Below are 17,513 nucleotides of genomic sequence, written 5' to 3'. Positions count from 1 at the left end.
GGGAACAATGAGACTTGCCCGTCTGTCATTCTCATAGCTTAATCATATGGCCAGCAACCTAGAAAAGTCCTCGTGAGCTGTAACTTGTCACCGTTATTAATGGCGGACAGTGCCATTGAGCCCAACATCCATCAGGGCACCCAGAACAGAGCAGGAGCTCCGGGCGAGACGCGGAGGAAGAGTACTGGAGCGGGCATCCTCACCAACGACCAGAGCCGAGAGGGCTGGTCAACGGCAAGAGCAGACTCTGAGTCCAGCTGACGCCCCGCATCACCTTGCAGCCCTTAGCTTGTGTGCATTAATGCGTACAGCCTCGATGCCTCGCCCCGAACGCACCTGAGCCGTCTAGCTCGGGCAGGCAAGTCTTACAAGGATGGAGTAATCCATTCATCCGTGTGACACGTTTGTACACCTACTATGTGTCGGGAGTTGGGGGCACAACTGTGAACTGGATGAGCCAGGTCCCTGCCCTCGTGGTAAAGCTTCATGATGTCCTGAACATGGCCACGCCCACCATCGTATCTGATTTCACCACCTGGCGCGCACCCCCATAGAAGAGTTGACGAATGAATGAACGCTTGAATAAATGAAACCCGCAGAGGGAAGGTAAGCCTCACAGATTTTGTCATTCCCGTCTTTCACGTGAAAAGGGACGCTCTGAGCAGGGGCGGCTACAGCATACCCACTAAGAGGGCTTCTGGTGCCTGTCCCCATCCTCGTCCGCTATTCGCAGAGCTCCTTACCTGGCGGACAGTGACACCCTGAAGACGGCTTCGGGAGGGCCTCCCGGCGCCTCCGAGAGTGGAGCTTCCATCTCTGCAAAAGGAGACAGAGGAGAGGAGTCACGGAAATGGAAGGCCAAGCCCTGGGAAGGGTCTGCAGGCTGGTGGGGACGGAGGGGGAGAAAGGGCCGCCTGGGGGCTGGCAGGAGGACTGTTCCGGGATCAAAGACTGGCCATGGGCGTCTGCGTAATAAGAAGCAGATGGAGAAGGTCCCATCTAGGGAATCTCAGTGTCTGATGTCTTAGGAGTGCTCTTAAAGAAATTAACCCCAACCCCAGGGCCCTATAAACCAGCTGTGGCCTTCCTGCACCCCACCATCATGGGCACAATGACCTGCTTTTCTCGGCTCTCTGCTAATTGTTTCCTGTCTAGGTCTGGGCTCTTGATTGATCCCGGTGTCAGGGACAGTGACTGTTTTTCTGGGGTCCCTCACAGCCAGGCCCAGGCAGGCTGGTCAGGGGTAGGGGATAGGGGGCTGAGTAGGCCACCTGCCCCGCTCTCGAACCTCTTCTTTGCAAATCATTGAACCAATCAGGAAGGCCCCAAGGAAGTGGCAACGAGTAGACCGGGACATCTCCTGCTCCCCAGGAGCTGCCATTTCCACGGTGGCGGACAGACGGGTACACGGTCGCAAGCACCAGGGCCTGGGCTGCCTGCTTTTCAAAGGGCAGCGTGCTGAGCCACACAGGGTGGGCCCCACTTGCCCAGGGGTTGCAAGCAATGCGTCCAGGAAGAGGCTGCCGAGGTTCATGTGCAGTTCTCGGACCCTGGGCAGATTCGAGTCCCTACGTCACCGGGTTCGTGGGAGGACTGGGATGGTCGATGCATGGAAGGGAAGGTGCCTGACACCCGGAGGGCACTTGTGATCCTCGAGTTACAGGGGAGGAACCCAAGGTGCAAGGCGGGGCGGGGGGCAGGGAGATGAGCACGGCCAAGGTCAGAGGTGGACAGTGGCACCATGCTCTCTGATGCTAGCCTAGCAGCGAGAACCTGGTAGCTCCCAGGCCACGTTGGCCTGTAGATGTATTTTATTTGGTTCCTACAGTGGTTTGTTCCCCGCCCCCCCCATTGGATCTGTGTCCAGCAGTTTGAAGTGACTGATTTCACATGTAGACCTGGCCACGGGGGGGGCCTGTCCCGCGGCTCACAGTTATTGACTATGACCAGAATACTAAAGTTCCTGCCATAGGAATCGGCCACCCTGCCATAAACATTTCTCCATCATTGGCCTCCTCACTGGCAGAGCCTGAATTTCTAGTGACACAGACCCTTGACATTCCCACGGCTTCGTGACAGCCATGAGACTAGCACAAGTTAGATGCCATGGTGCACCATCCAGGCCTCGCCCACTGGCCTCGCTTTTATTCACCGCCACGATCCAGATGAGAGCCCCGCAGGCAGACGGTGTCTCCCTGGCCCATCAGCTCAGCTTGAGGGCCCTGCTTCTCCAGGCTTCCACGCTCCCAGCCCAGCACCCCTCCCCCCATGCCCCTGTCAACGGACGGTCCTGAGAGAAAAGCAAGCAGAAGAGGCCTGCAGAGGCTCCTGCCACCAGGCGACCGGGCCACCCATGCTGTGACCACACCTGCCCCTTCTCGCTGCTCCTCCCACGCGAGGCCAGCCGTCCAGCTGCGCACGGGGCCTTCCCCACCCGCCTGCATCAGCAGTGGTCTCCTCCGGACTCCATCCCTAGCTCGCATCAGGCTCCGTCTTCTCTGTAAAGGGCCAGCGAGTGACTATTCCGGGCTGTGTGAGGCACATGGCGACACAACTCCTCAGCTCTACTGTCGGAGGTGAGAGGCAGCCACAGAAAACTTGAAAACCAAAGAAGCACAGCTGTGTTCCCATAAAGACATATTTACACAAACAGGCTTCGGGCGGGATGCAGTGGTCACTTACCCACTCCTGACATCATCACTGGGCCAACATGCTGGTGTTCCTCCCACCATGAAAAAGAAAGGAAAAGAAAAATCCTCTCCTGACCAAGCTCTGTCCTGGGCAAACTCCTCCTCTCTCTCTCCTGGAGCACTCCTGCCGGGCTCCTACTCACCCTCCGCCCGGTGCTATCCCCCAGGTCACCGGTGACCTCGGTGCTGCTAAGCCCAGGGGACTGTCCTTCTCATCCCAGCCTGTCATGGTGTTTGCTAGCCCTGCCTTCTCCCTGACACACTTTCCTCACTGGGCAGCAGGATGCCCCTCTCCCAGTTTCCCTCCTGGCACTCAGTGCTCCTTCTATCTCCTCTGCCGGTTGCTTCTCATCTCTGTGGAGGCCGCAGGGTCCAGCCTCACTGCTTTCCTCTCTGCCCTGGCTCCTGGGGACCCTCACCCTGCCTCATGTCTTCAATACCATCTGTAGGTGACTATGCCACGCTCCCTGCGCCTCTAACCCGGATCTTCCCCCAGACCCAGACGCACATATCCAGCTGCCTACTTGAGCACAATGAGCTCTGCAAAACCGGACTCCTCATATTCTGTCCCCACCACCCCCAGGCCTACCCCTCTGCTGTCTTCCTTGTCATAGGGAATGGCGACTCCATCTTGCCAGACCTTGAGATCATCAGGGATGCCTCCTTCTCTCTCACTCCACGCCCATTTGGTCAGCAACTCCTGCTCTCTACTTTCTAGACACATCCAGGATCTGACCCCTTTCCACAACCTCCACACTACACCCAGTTGAGCCTGGTCATCTCTGGCCTGGTCACGGCGATAACCTTTTGATGAGTCCCCCTGCCTTTGCCCCACAGAGCATTCTCAACACGGCCACCAGGGGGCCACACAGGCCTCCTAGATACTCCTGCGCATGCCTGGCTTTCTCCTACCTCAGGGCCTTTGAACTTGCTGGCCTGCCTACCTGGGAAGTTCATTTCCTGGCTAACCACCATCTCCCTCTCAGTGAGGCCTCCTCTGCCCCCAGCGCCCTCCTGCAATATACTTGCTATCCTTCTTCCCTGTTTTATCTTTTTCCTCTGGATTTTGTTGTATTGTTGGTTCATTTATCTCGCTTACTGTCTACTGCAATCACTAGAAAGTAAGTTCCAGGGTGCCTGGGTGGCTCAGTTGGTTAAGCGACTGCCTTCGGCTCAGGTCATGATCCTGGAGTCCAGGGATCGAGTCCCGCGTCAGACTCCCTGCTCAGCGGGGAGTCTGCTTCTCCCTCTGATCCTCCCCCCTCTCATGCTCTCTCTGTCTCATTCTCTCTCTCAAATAAATAAATAAAATCTTAAAAAAAAATAGAAAGTAAGTTCCACAAGGACATGGATATTTTGGTCTGTTTTATTCACTGCCATATCCCCAGTGCCTAGAACAAGGCCTGACATATGGTAGGTGCTCAATAAATAGCTGTTGCTTACAAATCAGGAGATTTCACATAAAGGTCTGGATTTTTGGTCTCCCTTGTACAGTGGAAGGATCTGGTGATACTGGGCCATGGTGATGACTGGGTGAGGCTGAGTGATGGCTGCCCCTGTTAGGTAGGTGGGCGTGTGCTGCCCAAGTCACCACAGTACCCTCTCCCTAGTCAGCTTCACCTACTGAGCCCACCAGCCTGGCCCCCTTAGGCATCTGAGTTGGAGGCTCCTGGTGGGACATGCCCAGGCTGAGGCTCAGGGTGGGTAGAAAACCTTCTAAGGCCCTGGTGTGGACCCCCAGCTGCCCTGGACAGAGCAGCCGTCCCGCTCCACCCCTGCTGGCGGCCAGGGCCTCCTGGAATGCCCTGCATGGCCAGAGCCGAAACAGCACCCGCCTGATCTTTGCAGCTATTAAAATGCCTGTATCAGTATCAAAGGGAAAATGCCAGGCGGCTACTCACTCCCCCCAGAGCATGCGGAGAGGCCTGGCCTTGGGTTTCTCCCTGCACTCGGTCCCAGGGCTCTTAAAGGGCTCAGGCTCTACCTGGGCCTCTGTAATAGGTGGGTGGTTCCAAGTCTTGGTGTGGAGGATGGAGCCCAGAGCAGGTGACTCCGCACTCCACAGCTGGGACCTTGACCCTGGTACCTCCCCTCTGGGGGAGTCTGTAAAATGAGGCCGTTGCCCCGCAGCCAGCTGCCTAAGTGTTGCTGGGGAAAGTGCCTTGGAAACCATAAAGCACTTACCAGGAGGAATTATTAAATACGTTACTATTAATAATAATAGCTACACATATTGAGCAGTATGTATCAGGCACTGTGCTAAGTATTTGGGTGGAAAATGTCATTTAATAGTTAATTTTTGATATTATTAGTGTATGACTCCTATCAGGACCCACCTGCCCTTGGAGGCTGGGATAGGACTCTATTTGGGGTTAGCACAGACAGCTTCAAACTCTGCTGAAGGATCCACCACACGCAGAGCTGGGCAGTGTTGATATGGGCCTGCGCTACATTTGGGAGTACCAGGACCTTGGGATCTGCTCCCAGCTCTCCTGCTGTGTATTAAGCAAGAGATATAATCCCTCCAGACTTCGATTTCCTCATCTATAAAATGGGGCTAATATCAGTTAACCACTAGACTACACAGGACGGATGGAGGGATAAAATGAGATGAGATAAAAAAACAAAAAGAGTGTCCAGATGTGAAGAACGGTGAGCACCTGCTATGCTAGCTTGTTTTTCTTGGTGGCCAGGTGAAGGCCCCTTCCCTCTTGAGCTGGTCCTAGGCCTGTCTCCTCCCATCGGCCACAGTGAGGCTGGCCCGGCCTCAGGCCCTGCTGGGGACATGTGGTCAAGTCTCCTGCCATGCTCCTGTTCCTGGGAAACACCAAACCCCTCTTCCTGGAAGAGGGAGGGAGAGTGAGGGTCCTTCCTGCCTGCCACCCTGCCCTTTGAGGACTAGAGGCTGAAAAAAGGAGCTGCTCATTGAAATGACCACATCGAGCAAAGCTCCAGTCCCTGCAGCAGCGTCTGATTACAATGCCTGGCACAGAGTGGTGCTCGATGCCATCTGCTAGAGCCCTTTTCATTACCCCTCAACCATACTGCTGAGCTGGCGCCCCGTGGGAGACCAAGCCAGCTTTTTGAGGGCAGGGCCTGGTTTGGTGTTTTGATCCACACTTGAACTGAATGAATCACGTTGAGGTCCGCCCCCTAGCACCCATCCCTGGGGTGCTAGGCGGATGTAGGCTTCGGGAGCATTTGGATGGATGGAGATGGGAGAGGGAGGGCATTCCGGTGAGGAGCAAAGGCTCAGACGCAGGACGGAAGCTGTTAGGAGCCAGCCCCTGGGCCCAATCGCAGGGACGGCAGGAGGGGGCTGGCCCCACAGACCAGCTTTGTTAAGGGGACAGGCCCATGGGCAGCTGCATGCCCTGGAGCACAGGCAGATCAGCGTAGGGAAATCAAAATGGAGGAAATTGAGACACTCAGCCCACATCCGCCCAAACTGGACTCACCCGGTCTGCCCTGGGGGCTGGGAGGGGGTGCCATGGGGTGCGCCTGGGGAACTGTCTTCTTCCTCCCTCCACAATACTCTTTGTGCCACAGACCTGGCACCCAATCACAGACTCCCAGGGCCATGACACAGGGGCCCGAGGGTCCGCCAGTTGCCACGGGCTGTCTCTGCCCCCGTTTCACCAGACCCACGCAGCCTGTGGCTCCAGGCTCTGCAGATCAGAAGTCGGGGGAAGGAGGTGAATGCCCGTGTGTGAGCTTTCCAACCTTCTTATGAGAAAGTCCTTCCTTTCAGCTAACCTCCAGCCCTGCTGCTGCCTCGGAGAGTCAGGGAGTGGGGCCCTGGAATGATGTAAATGGGCGTGGGAGCCAGGCTGGCACGGGGCCGGAGACCACAGGTTCAAGGGGCCTGGGGTTGTCTCGGGACCCGGTGCAGGATGAAGCAGAGTCCCGGACACGGAGCAATGAGGGGCTGGGGTGAGAGTGCTGGAGTGGAAGCCAAGAACCTCTTCCCTCCTTCCCTCCTTGCAGCAAATGGGCGTTGAGCATCTATGTAGATGGGAGCCATGCAAAGTGCCAGGACATGCAGGAGCAGAGCAGACACAGAGGCGGCCCTGGGGCCCTTACTCTCCAGGCAGGGGCACACGGAGTCTACAAACCACACACACCGACCAACTGCCACTGTCATCGAGCTCTGGTGAGCAGGGGTGAGGCTCTCCAGGCTGGTTCATCGTGGGGAAGTGACGGCAGGGTGGACACCTGAGGGTGACCAGCAGCTCACCCAGGGGAGGGCCCAGGCGCAGGGAAAACGGCTGACACCTGACACCATCATGGGCTTCTTATAACACAGGCAGGGCTCCTGCCTAGATGAATCCATTCTGCACTCCCAGCCACCACTCTGAAGGAGGAACTGGAGACAGGGAGGGGCCTACTGACTTGCATAGTGACAGGCGGCCGGTGGGGGGTAAGGGGGGTGGGCAGAGGCAGGATCTGAACCAGGAAGCCGGGTTCAGAGCCCAGGTCCCTCCACTGCACACCTGTGATGGGGGGGGGGGGTGCGGGGCAGGGGCGGGTTTGACTCTTTCCAGGAGACGGCCATACCGATTACTGGAAGGCCAGGCACTGCTCAAAGCACTCATTTTACCTTTTTAAATTCTAAAAACAGCACTCAATAAAAGGGAGATACTCTTCATTATCATCACCCCATGTTTTAGAGGGACAACCCAAAGCACAGAGAGGTTAAACAACTCATCCAGCATCATACAGCCAGGAACTAGCCGAGCTGGACTTGAACCCAGCAGTCTGGCTCTACAGTCTGTGCTCCTAACTATGCCAGGGTACGGCCATGTGGCTGAACTCTGAAAGTGGGGGAAGGGGAGCTCTGAGGCAAGAGAGGGGGGCAAGGGCCCGAGCTCTTCAGGCCTCCTGGACCACATTAAGAAATTTATTTATTTATTAAGATTTTATTTATTTGACAGAGAGAGACACAGCAAGAGAGGGAACACAAGCAGGGGGAGTGGGGGAGGGAGAAGCAGGCTTCCCACAGAGCAGGGAGCCCGATGCGGGGCTCGGTCCCAGGACCCTGGGATCATGACCTGAGCCGAAGGCAGACGCTTAATGGCTGAGCCACCCAGGCGCTCCCACATTAAGAAATTTAGTCTCTGGCCTGAGAACAATAGGAAGTTACTGAAGAGCTGTAATTAGGGGAATGTGGTGACTATTTAGAGCTTTTGAAAGATCGCCCATGTTGCTGTGTGGATACTGAAAGGGACAGGGCAGAGTGAACGGGAGCAGGTGAGTTAGGAGGCTCCTGCCACAGCCCAGGAGACTGTGGGTAGCCGGCTGGGGAAGGGCACACAGTGATGGAGAGAAGGGGACAGGTCTGCAGGAGGCTGAATGGTGCAGGCGGCCGGGCCTGGAGTAGGTGCAGCTGGAGATCAGCACCTCCCCAGATGAAGGGGTCTGGGGAGGGGTGGGCTTCCTGTTCAGTTTAGCATGTTGAGTTTGAGGTGCTTTCAAGACATGCAGGAGGGGTGGGGTGGTAGGTGTCAAGAAGGGTCTGGTGCTCTGACAAGATGAAGAACATACACTTTATAGCCGGAACAGTCAGCTGCATCGGGTAGTGAGCTCCCTGTCATTGGGGGGGGGGGGGGTGTAAGCCTGAGAACCAGTGATGTTGTAGGAAATTCCTGGTATAGTTCATGGCTCCCTTTCCTCTAACACTCTGATTTTATGGAGTGGGGGAGAGGCTGCAGGTAGCAGGACCATCCTCTGACCTCCCATATCTCTGAGTCTCCCCCTACCCCCAGGAAACCACAAAGGCCAGCTCACAGGGACTAAGGCTCTTCCTGGAAGAGCCCCAGCTAATGCCCCTTTAACCAGCCCCCTTTCTGCATCCTTGTCCCCAGAGGTCCCCTTCCCATCCTGTCGTCTAGGCCACCTTGTCAGAGCATGACCCGATGCAGAACACCTCCCCATGACAGCTTAGTGGCACCTTCCCGGGGCATCTTCAGCGTAATAGGCAAGTCCAGGAGTGGAGTCCCCTGGATGGCAGAACCCCAGGCCCTGCAACAGCTTTCCTGGGGAAGATGTGTCCTCTGGGGCCAGCAAGGCCTCCCCTGTTGTAACTGAACCAACAGAGAGGTGGGAGCCTCGTGGCGGGAGGGCAGGCTGGACAGGGGAAGTCTGAGCAAAGGGCCTGGGGGCACTGAAGAGGCCAGAGGCTGGGGTGGGCAGGGGCGTGGAGGGGAGGAAAAGAGGCTGAAGAGGCAGCAGAGGCCCAGGCTGTGTGGGCTCTAGCCACGCGGGGCTTCAGGAAAGCCCACAATAGGCTCTAGGAGAGGAGACAGGGGCCCCGGGTGCCCCTGGAAGGCTGCGCCCAGCCTCTCAGGCAGGCAGTTCCTCCCCTTTGTGTGTGGCTTGCCCTTGCCCTTTGAAGGGGAGCCCCTGCTGCCAGCAGCCTTATCCCCACCCTTTTGGCCACAAAGAATTTTCTGCAGGGAGGCCCCCACCCAGAGCAGGGGGCATTTGGCATGCAGATGGGAGGCGGGGGGAGAGTCAGCCTGGAGCTGCTGCCAGACTCTGCAGGCAGCCAGACAACACCCAGGAGAGCGGGGGACCCCTGTCTGCCCCAGCCTTCCCAGGCCCTCCCCAGATCCCGGCCTCAGTTTCCCTCGGAGAAGCCTGCTGACGTCCTTTACTCACTGAGGACTCTACAAGCTGCTTCTGAAAGGGGCATAACCCCACTGAAGGAGGTGGGGGGGATTCCTGAGGCTTCTGAAACCTTCCTTCTGGATGGCAAACCCTCCGCTGATGTGATTTTTCAAAAACAAAACAGAACAAGCCCCCAGTCAACCCCCTTCTTTAAGCCCCCTCGACTTTCAAACTGTGCAGCGCGTGGTAGCGCTTTTATTGACACCTCTGTGACCCTCGTGACTGCCAGCCCTGGCCTCTCGGCTCTGCTTGGGACCCGGGAGGGGTCTGGGTTCAGATGCACAGGAGGCCCGGGCATGGGGCCACAGCTAGATTCTGTGTCCCGCCGTCCCCGGGGCTGCCAGCCACGGGGCTTGTTAAACACCTCACTGCAAGACCCTTGCCACGGGGATTCACTTTGGGATTTGGGGCAGGGGGTCAGCCTTGGTGTGTTGTACTACTCCCCAGGGAGCTGGGCCAGGTCTTTGAAGGTGTGCAGATGTGAAGAAGGGAGAGTAACTTTAAATAGAGTTTAGTTGTTGTAGAGCTTCTACTCCTGTTTTGCTCTAAGGAGGCACTTTGGTGCATGGACAACCAGCCAGACATGGATTGTACTGTAAGGGAGTTGGGAGGTAAGGGAAACAAAGAGAAAGCAAGGGCAAGGTGATTACCAGGAACTGGGGTTGGGGCTTAGGCAGAAACTTCTGCCAGATGGACTAGCCTGTGCCACAGGGTGAAACCCAGATTTGGTGCTAAGCTTTCAATGTCCAAGAGACAAGACTGATCCATCCCTCCTGGGAAGCCAAGCATTCTGGAAACCAAGGCTGGACAGGGATTTTCCTAAGGCTCCTCCTCACTGAGGCCTGATGTCACAAATGGTGTCCCCCGCGTCATTTTACAGCAAAGACGGTAATGCAGGCCTGATGCCAAGTCAGTTCGGTCAACACCACTTCTGTGGGAGCTGAACCAGACTGAATGGGTCCCTAGCCCCTGGTCTCTACGACCTGCCTCAGCTGATCTAGTAGGGAATGGACTTCATACAGAGGGTGTATACTAGTGGCTTCAGAGTGTCAGCTCTGGGGCCAGACTGCTTGGGTTCAAGGCCTGGCTCTGCTACTTGAAGCTCTGTGACCTTGGGAAAGTCACTTCCCTTCTCTGGGACTCCATTTTTCTCTTCTGTAACAATATAAAATAAAATAGAAAATAGAAAAAAATACCAATATATAACCCCTTCAGAGGATCATTTTGAGAATTAAATGAATCAATAGATGGTAGAAATCTTTGAACAGTGCTCAATAGATATTAGGTATTAATAAAAGTTATGGACAAGGTACAACAACCCCATCTTACCTCCTCCTCCAATGCTGAGGGAGGTGGTCATGATTACAGCTGCCATTAACTGAATGATTTCATTTAATTCTGCAACCACCCCGTGAGGAGGATGTTGGCATCCCCATTTTCCAGATCAGGACTCTGAAGCTCAGGTCACATGACCAGCGAGTGGCAGAGGTCCAAGTGACATCACATGCTGTGGGCTTGCCTACTTTACTCTTTTGCCTAAACCAAAAATGTGCCGGGCAGTCTGGGCAGGTGAAGAGGAAGCTCCTGACTGTTGGGCATAGGGGATGGGAAGGGATGGATGCCCCCAGCTGCTCTGTCCAGTCGGGAACCCAGCCCACTGAGCCATCCCCACTCTCCCAGCCAGCACCAGGGTGCAGCCCTGACTTAGCAAGAGTTCATCCTTTCCTCTCTGCTGGTTGCTGGGAAACACCCACCTCCAGGGGGCGGCCCTGAGCAAAAGCTGAGCCTACAGCTGGGTCTGGGGTCAGGGTGTGGGGAGGGCAGCCAAGGGAGATGACTTCACCAGCCTCTAGCAGAGGGACCTTAAACCATCAACGAAGTGGTGAGGGCTGCCTACTACGTGCAAAGTCCTGGGTGAGGCTCAGTAAGGGACCTGGTGACCATGGGCCCTTCTCCCCCCTGGATTGTGGGTGATCAAATGCAGAGACAAGATATTTAAAGGCAATAGAGAGGAGAACACACTGCACAATGAGCTTAAGGCTGAGCCCTGGATGGCAATTAGATGCACATTGAGTCTAACAGGGAGTGGTAGTCTGGAGTCTGTGTTGAGAAGGATTCTGAGGTCCATCTAGGCTCACGGGGAGTGTGTTGAGGGCTTAGGAATGGCTGCTTTGATTCTGGGACGAGAGAAGTCAGCACACACCATGTCTACATTTTCCTTCTCTGAGCTGGATGTTTGGCATGGCCAGCAAGTTCTGCAGGAAGTCAGAGCAGGGAGAGAGCCCATTTAGGGATGGAGTGGTCTGGGGAAGGTTTTCCAGAGGGCGTTGGGGCAAGTTGAAAATGATCACGAGTAAGGGGAAAAAGGCATCGTTCCGAGAGTGTCAAATGGTGAGACTATGCTTAAGGCAGATGGCATCTTGTCTCAGATGCTTTGACATTCCCACCAGCTTCCTATGAGGGGTGGCTACTTAATGAGGTCCTCAGTCTGGTTCGGAGCTACCTGCTAGTTTTAAGGCCTTCGGAGAAGCTGTAAAACGTTAACAACTCCCCCTGGCGTTATCTGTAATAAATATTGCTTTGTATTTTTCTTTTAACTGAGAGTCAAGAAATTGCTCTTGATCTTGAACACCAACTCTCACTACTTAGTGATAGCTTCCTGGAGCAGTGTTGAGAAGGATTCTGAGACTATACATAAGCTCAATGGGAAAGTGTGCTGCAATTGATTAGCAATGTCTGCTGAGGCCAGGGAACGGAGTGAAGCACACGAGGCATGCCCAGTCTTTACCACCACTTGACCAGACAACTAACTACATGGGAGGGAGAAGGTGTGGTGTGGAACCTGGTTGCAGAGACTTCAGACCAGTTTTCTTAGAAAACAGAAGAGAGGGGGCTGGGACTGAGGGGCTCTGAGGATCTTCCCTCCATTAACTCCCCACAAGATCACTCATGCACCGATACACGCAGAGTCAGACGCAGTGGAGGCTGGCTTCATGGCTGGCTGCATGCGCGGGTGCTTGGATCCAGGGTCTATCTGATTCCCGAGGCCCAGGTCACACCGCAGCGCACATACATCCCCCGTAAGGCCCCACTGCCATCCCCGTTCCAGCATTTCCATCCTAGGGGACTGAGATAGGACTCCCCCATCTGGAGCCCAGTCTTTCAGACACCGCTTTGATCTTTCCCCTGAATGCCCCTCTGGGAAAAAAAAAGAAAATCAATAAAAGACCCCTGTACACACCCTATAAATGGGAGACATTTCTGTTACAGTGGTGGGCATTGTTGTTTTTAGGGATGAGAGAGTCTGCCCCAGGTTCCTCAACATTTTAGCCTGGAAGCTTCAACACCCCCCAACCCCCAGGAAATTCCTGGAGGTGGAAAACGCCCTTAACACCCAAAGGATTAGATCATTGATAGCAGGTTGGAGGGTACAGTGACATCAGTCTTCTCATCTGTAAAATGGGGCGATGAGAGTGTCCACCCCTTAGGGAGGCCGTGAGGATTGGAAGAGGTATCACGTACAGCATTGGCTGCCGGATGTACCATATAAACGTGAGACACTCCCATCAGGGGAGGCCGTTACTCTTACTGTCAGGGAAGGGGAGTCTGCCGAGCATCCCCCAATGCCCACCTGGAAGGTGGCTGCTGACTCCCATTGCTCTCCCTTGGCCAACAACATGGACTTGGCTATTCTCAGCTCCAGACCCTTCTCTTTCACGCACACCCACTGCCCAGCCCTGGGTGACATCTGATTTCCTCCGTTTGGGACATTCCAGTTCCTTTCTTTACAGCAAGCAAACCAAGCAACAGGCAGCTGGAGCGCTCATTAAGGGTCCCAGCCTAGGAGAGAGGCACTGATGGGGGAGCAGTGGGGGCGTGAGGTCTGGAAGCCACACTGCCAGCTCCCCGCAAGCTGGCTCCCCGCCCCCGTCCTCCTCTCCCCACCCTGACCCTCCCCTCCCAGTGGCCAGGCCGCTCAGATCCAGGCCTTCTGCTTGCATCTGCCTCTGGACTGCCTCCTTCCAGGCTCCTCTCCCACTGGGTCCCCTCGGCCTGGCCTTCCACCCGCCTCCCAGATTTGGTCTCTGCCCAGCATGCTGCTTTCCCCCCTGGGATGGGTGGTGTGCATGTGCCCCTGGGATCCGGCCTCCAGGCCACCAAGTAGGCTGTGGGCTTCCCCAGGACTGCCCTGTCCAATGCCCTTCTTCCGTTCTTCAGGGAGTGGCCCAGGTGCACCTGCTCCAGCATGGCTTGCCTGCCCCAGATCCTGGGGAGCCCTCTGGGAGCACTCATACCATCCTGGGCCTGGCCTTCGGTGGTGGCACCTTCTAGTGCATCCTCCTACCTGCCATATCCCGAGAGTCTGACAGCACCCCCAAGAGAAGGAACCTGAGGTTGGAGGGTGGCATGGCTTGCCGAAGGCCACATGGCTGGCAAAGCCCAGCCAAAACCCTGGTTTGGGACCCCGACACTCATGGAGTGCCTATGCACCCTTTAGAGAAGGAACCCTCTGTAAGTCTGTGCCACAGAATTACTCTGTTAACAAAACTGCCTGCCCGGCTCTCCTCTGCCTTTTCTTCTCACTGGCTTTCCTCCGGTCAACCTTCTCTCTTCTCTGACTCTCCACTTCCTCACCTTTGCCCTTTGCTCTGACTTGGAAGAGCACACGTAGGAAAGAGAAGGCCGAGGGTGGAGGGAGGCCTTGAGTTGCTCCAAGACACCTTTGCTGGCCCAGAAGTGGCTTGCTCCTAGTGCAATGCTGTCCTACAGAACTTTCTACGATCATGCAGATGCTCTCTATCTGCACTGTCCAACTGGTAGCCACTAGCCTTGGGTGTCTCTTGAGCACTGACCTGAAAGGTGGTCAGTGTGACTGATAAACTTAATTTTAAATTGTACTTGATTTGAATTCATGTAAGGATAATGAGTCACATGTAACTGTATGGGACCATGCAGACCTTTGAGCGTCATTTCATGAAGCCCGGACTGTAGGTCCCACCCAGGGGATGCCGCCTAGGGCCATCTCCCCATGGAGGAGGCCACCCACCACCTCCACTCCCAGGACCGGCCCTCCCTCTGGCTCCAGGGCCCTCGGCTACCGACCTCAGTGCCCCCCGCGGCAGCCCCCGTTCCCATTCACCTCACTCTGTCCCTACCTGCAGCCCAGTCTGGGCCCCAGCCCCCTGTGGCCTGTGCCAGCCTCTCGTTTGGCCTTCCTGCTCTGCCCTGCTCTCCCTCCCATTCTAGAGACACAACTCCCTCCTCAAGCCCTTCCATGGCTCCTCAGTGCTCTCACATAGATCTAACGTCTCCGAGGCCCCTGTTGACTCAGATGCCCTGACCCTCTGCAGCCAAATCTTCCACCACTCCGTTCCCCAAGGCCAACCCTTCCCTCTGGCTTCCAACCTTCAGACTCTGTTCCCTTTGTCCCTTGGAACAAAGCCCCTCCACTCATCCCCTTTGGCCTGGAAGTCTCCGATTCACCCTTTAAGACATTACTCGAAAATCGCTTTCCCAGCAAGCCTCTGCCCTCACGTAGGCTGCATGTTAATACATTCCCCAGACCTCCTCGGCTCCCGTCACCCTAGCATTTTTCACATGACAGGGTCACCACCTGGGTCTTCTTTGTGCCCTATTTGCCCATGAGTAGGAGGGCAGAAGTGTGTTCCCTACAATGCCCGATCCATAGCCGGCTCTCAGGAAACACTTGCTGCCTGACTGAATGAAAACGGACAGAGGAAGGAAGCAGGACATAGTGAAGAGCACTGGAAGTGGGGTCAGGAACTTGGGTTCTAGTGCTGGATCTCGCCATGTGACCGGGGTAACCCACGGCCCCTCTGTGGGCCTTCATTTCCCCATCTGTAAGATGGGGGTCAGGTCAGATGCTCTGGCAGATGAGAGGTCTAGAAGTCAGTGGGTGCAGCGGATGCTATGGTTGGCAGACGAGGAATCAGCACGTCCAGTAACACTGTCAGTCCCCAGGGCCTGTGAGCATGAGACTTGACAGGGCTAAGTCTCAAGGGGAGGAAGCAAGGATCTGCGGCATGCCCTGGCCAGCAGCGGGGGCCAGGGAGGGGAGAGGATGGAGAGAGGCACTGAGCGGAGGAGCTCCCAGGGTCAAATGCTTGCCCCTCAGCTGCCAGGGCCCCTGAGATTCCTGGGGGAGCCCTCACTGCCCTGACACCATCTCCACCACCCTGCCAGTCCCACATGCGCTCTCAGACAGCTAGCAGAGGGCGCTGGCTCGCGCTGCTGAGTGCAGACACTTCCCAGGGGACTTGCGGGTGGCCTGGCAGAGTCCTGGATCCCCTGGGTCCTGGCAGGGCATGGGAATGAGCTGCCGGCAGCACTGGGACCACCCTCTCTGCTCTGGTCCTGTGACCTCCCTCTCCTTGACCACACCAGAGAGCCTTTGCCTGGCAGCGGAACCCGAGAGGAGCCCGGCTGCAGGGCACCAGAGCCTCGGGCCAGAATGGCCATAGCGCCCACCACAGTTAGAACTGGGTTCCCATGCTAACCACCATCACAACCAGTTTGTGAGCTCAGAGGGGTGAGGGTATCTGCTGCAGGTCGCATAGCTTCTAAGTAGCAGAGTGGGGATAAAAACCTTCTACCTGCTCTTTACTGTTCCACAGCCCCTTGGACGAAGGAAGAGGGCCCCCCAGTTCTTCCTCAGGGAAACCTTCTTTGGCCAGCCCGTTCTAGAACCTCTTCCCAGACCACTGCAACCCTCGCCAGTGGGTCCTCTCCTTCATTTGGGCCCTGGATCCCTTGTGCTGTCACGAGGACTCCCATTCGAACTGGCCAGTTCTTCCTCTGGTGGCACCAATAAGGCTGCCTGTCCCTCCTTCCTGGGGGGGGGGGGGTTTGGGGTGGGGGGGAGCTCTCTTCATGTACTCCTAAGATCGCCATGGCTAAGCAACACTGATGGCTTTTAAGCTGCTTAGGTTCAAGGACATTTCAGAAGGGGGGAAAGCTCAGCATCCTCTTCCCAGAAAAACACACAAACATAAAATGATGGGGACCATTCGAGGGGACCAGGGATAGGAAACGTGGCTTAGAAACAAGAGGTTTGGGCTTATTCGAGCCCCAGGACAGCAGAATCAGGGAGACCCCCACCTGGGCCCTAGCGGTCTGGGGCAGTGGGCAGGGACCAGGACACCACTCCCTGCAAGGACAGCCCCGTCTGTCCCCCTCGGCCCCTTGGATGACTCACTCGCTCACTCTCTCTTCCCCGCTGAACATGGCAATAAAAGTCAGGCAACGCTGATCCTCAAGGGATGGAGGCGAGGGCCGCGGGGGCCCAGCAAGCCTCCGCCAGGGCCACCGGGCACACATCCCGCCGCGTGGGCGCTGCGCGGCCTTCACACGGCCCTGGCGGGGTGCCGGGCGGGAGAAGTGGGGCCTGGCAGCCTCCGCGCGCCTCGCCTTCCTCCACCTGCCCCGCGCGCCCCGGCGCTCTCAGCGCGGGCCTTGGGGGGCGCCTGCGGGCCGCGGGAGCTGAGGGGTCCCACGCAAGCCGCCGGGGTCCTCGGGGTCCTCCGAGGCCCCGCAGGGCAGCGTCCTTCCCCGCCCCCACGCCCCCGCAGACAGCCCCTGCGGGGCCCGGGCGCTCCGCGCCGCCGGGAGGAGAGCAAGCGCCCGCGGGCGCCCGCTGGTCGGAAGTTTGGAGGCTGCGCGAGGGGGCGCCGCGGGGAGGGATAAAAGCCAGCAACAAAGAGCACAGACCTCATCCAGCAGTTGGTTGACTCGTCCCAAAATAGCCGTCTCCATTTGCTGCTCCCCACGCTCCGCTTCCAGGCGCAGCACCCGGGCCTGCAGCTCGGCGGTCCGAAAGTGGGCGAGCAGGCTGAGCGCCAGCGAGCACAGGGCCAGCGCCAGCAGCCCGCACGACCCCGGGCTCGGCAGCCGCGCGCAGCGCTCGGCCGGCGCCGCCGCCGCCAGCGCCCCCGCCGCGGGCGCGCCCGGCTCCCCGGGGCCGCGGGCACCGGCGGCTGCCGCTTTGCGGGCGCGCTCCGCTACCATCCCCTCGCGTCTTGAGAACCAATAAATAAATAAATAGAATAAATAAAGGCGCGAGCCGCTGCCCCGAGGCGCGATCCGAGCTGCTGGCAGGGGGGAAATGTCCCTTTCCTTTGCTCCCGGCAGGGGATG

At 57.0% G+C, this 17,513-nt stretch overlaps 1 protein-coding gene across 1 annotated transcript; it reads right to left on the bottom strand.

Moving 5' to 3' along the window:
* Positions 1–703: 703 nt before the first annotated feature.
* LOC135364768 (collagen alpha-1(XIII) chain-like) lies at positions 704–17,384 on the bottom strand. Its single transcript, XM_064594744.1, has 2 exons — positions 17,088–17,384; positions 704–816 (listed from the first exon to the last, which is right to left on the bottom strand). Exons 1-2 carry the CDS (start codon positions 17,382–17,384, stop codon positions 724–726), a joined length of 390 nt encoding a protein of 129 aa, XP_064450814.1. The 3' UTR covers positions 704–723.
* Between the last annotated feature and the right edge of the window lie 129 nt (positions 17,385–17,513).

This window comes from Mirounga angustirostris, unplaced genomic scaffold (genome assembly GCF_029215605.1).
Source record: "Mirounga angustirostris isolate CCGP_5_RB_7025 unplaced genomic scaffold, mMirAng1.0.hap1 SCAF_6, whole genome shotgun sequence".
In the NCBI taxonomy this organism is placed as follows: domain Eukaryota; kingdom Metazoa; phylum Chordata; class Mammalia; order Carnivora; family Phocidae; genus Mirounga; species Mirounga angustirostris.
Note: the sequence above shows the minus strand (reverse complement) of the source record. Positions and strands in the feature narration are given on the sequence as shown.

Bases quoted from the DNA above. Each gene is read 5' to 3' on its own strand.
- LOC135364768 (XM_064594744.1), bottom strand. From the start codon at position 17,384: ATGGTAGCGGAGCGCGCCCGCAAAGCGGCAGCCGCCGGTGCCCGCGGC. The intron at 817-17,087 runs GTCTGTGCTCTT...CTCCTTTTGCAG, and splicing joins TCAACCAACTGCTGGATGAG to AGATGGAAGCTCCACTCTCG.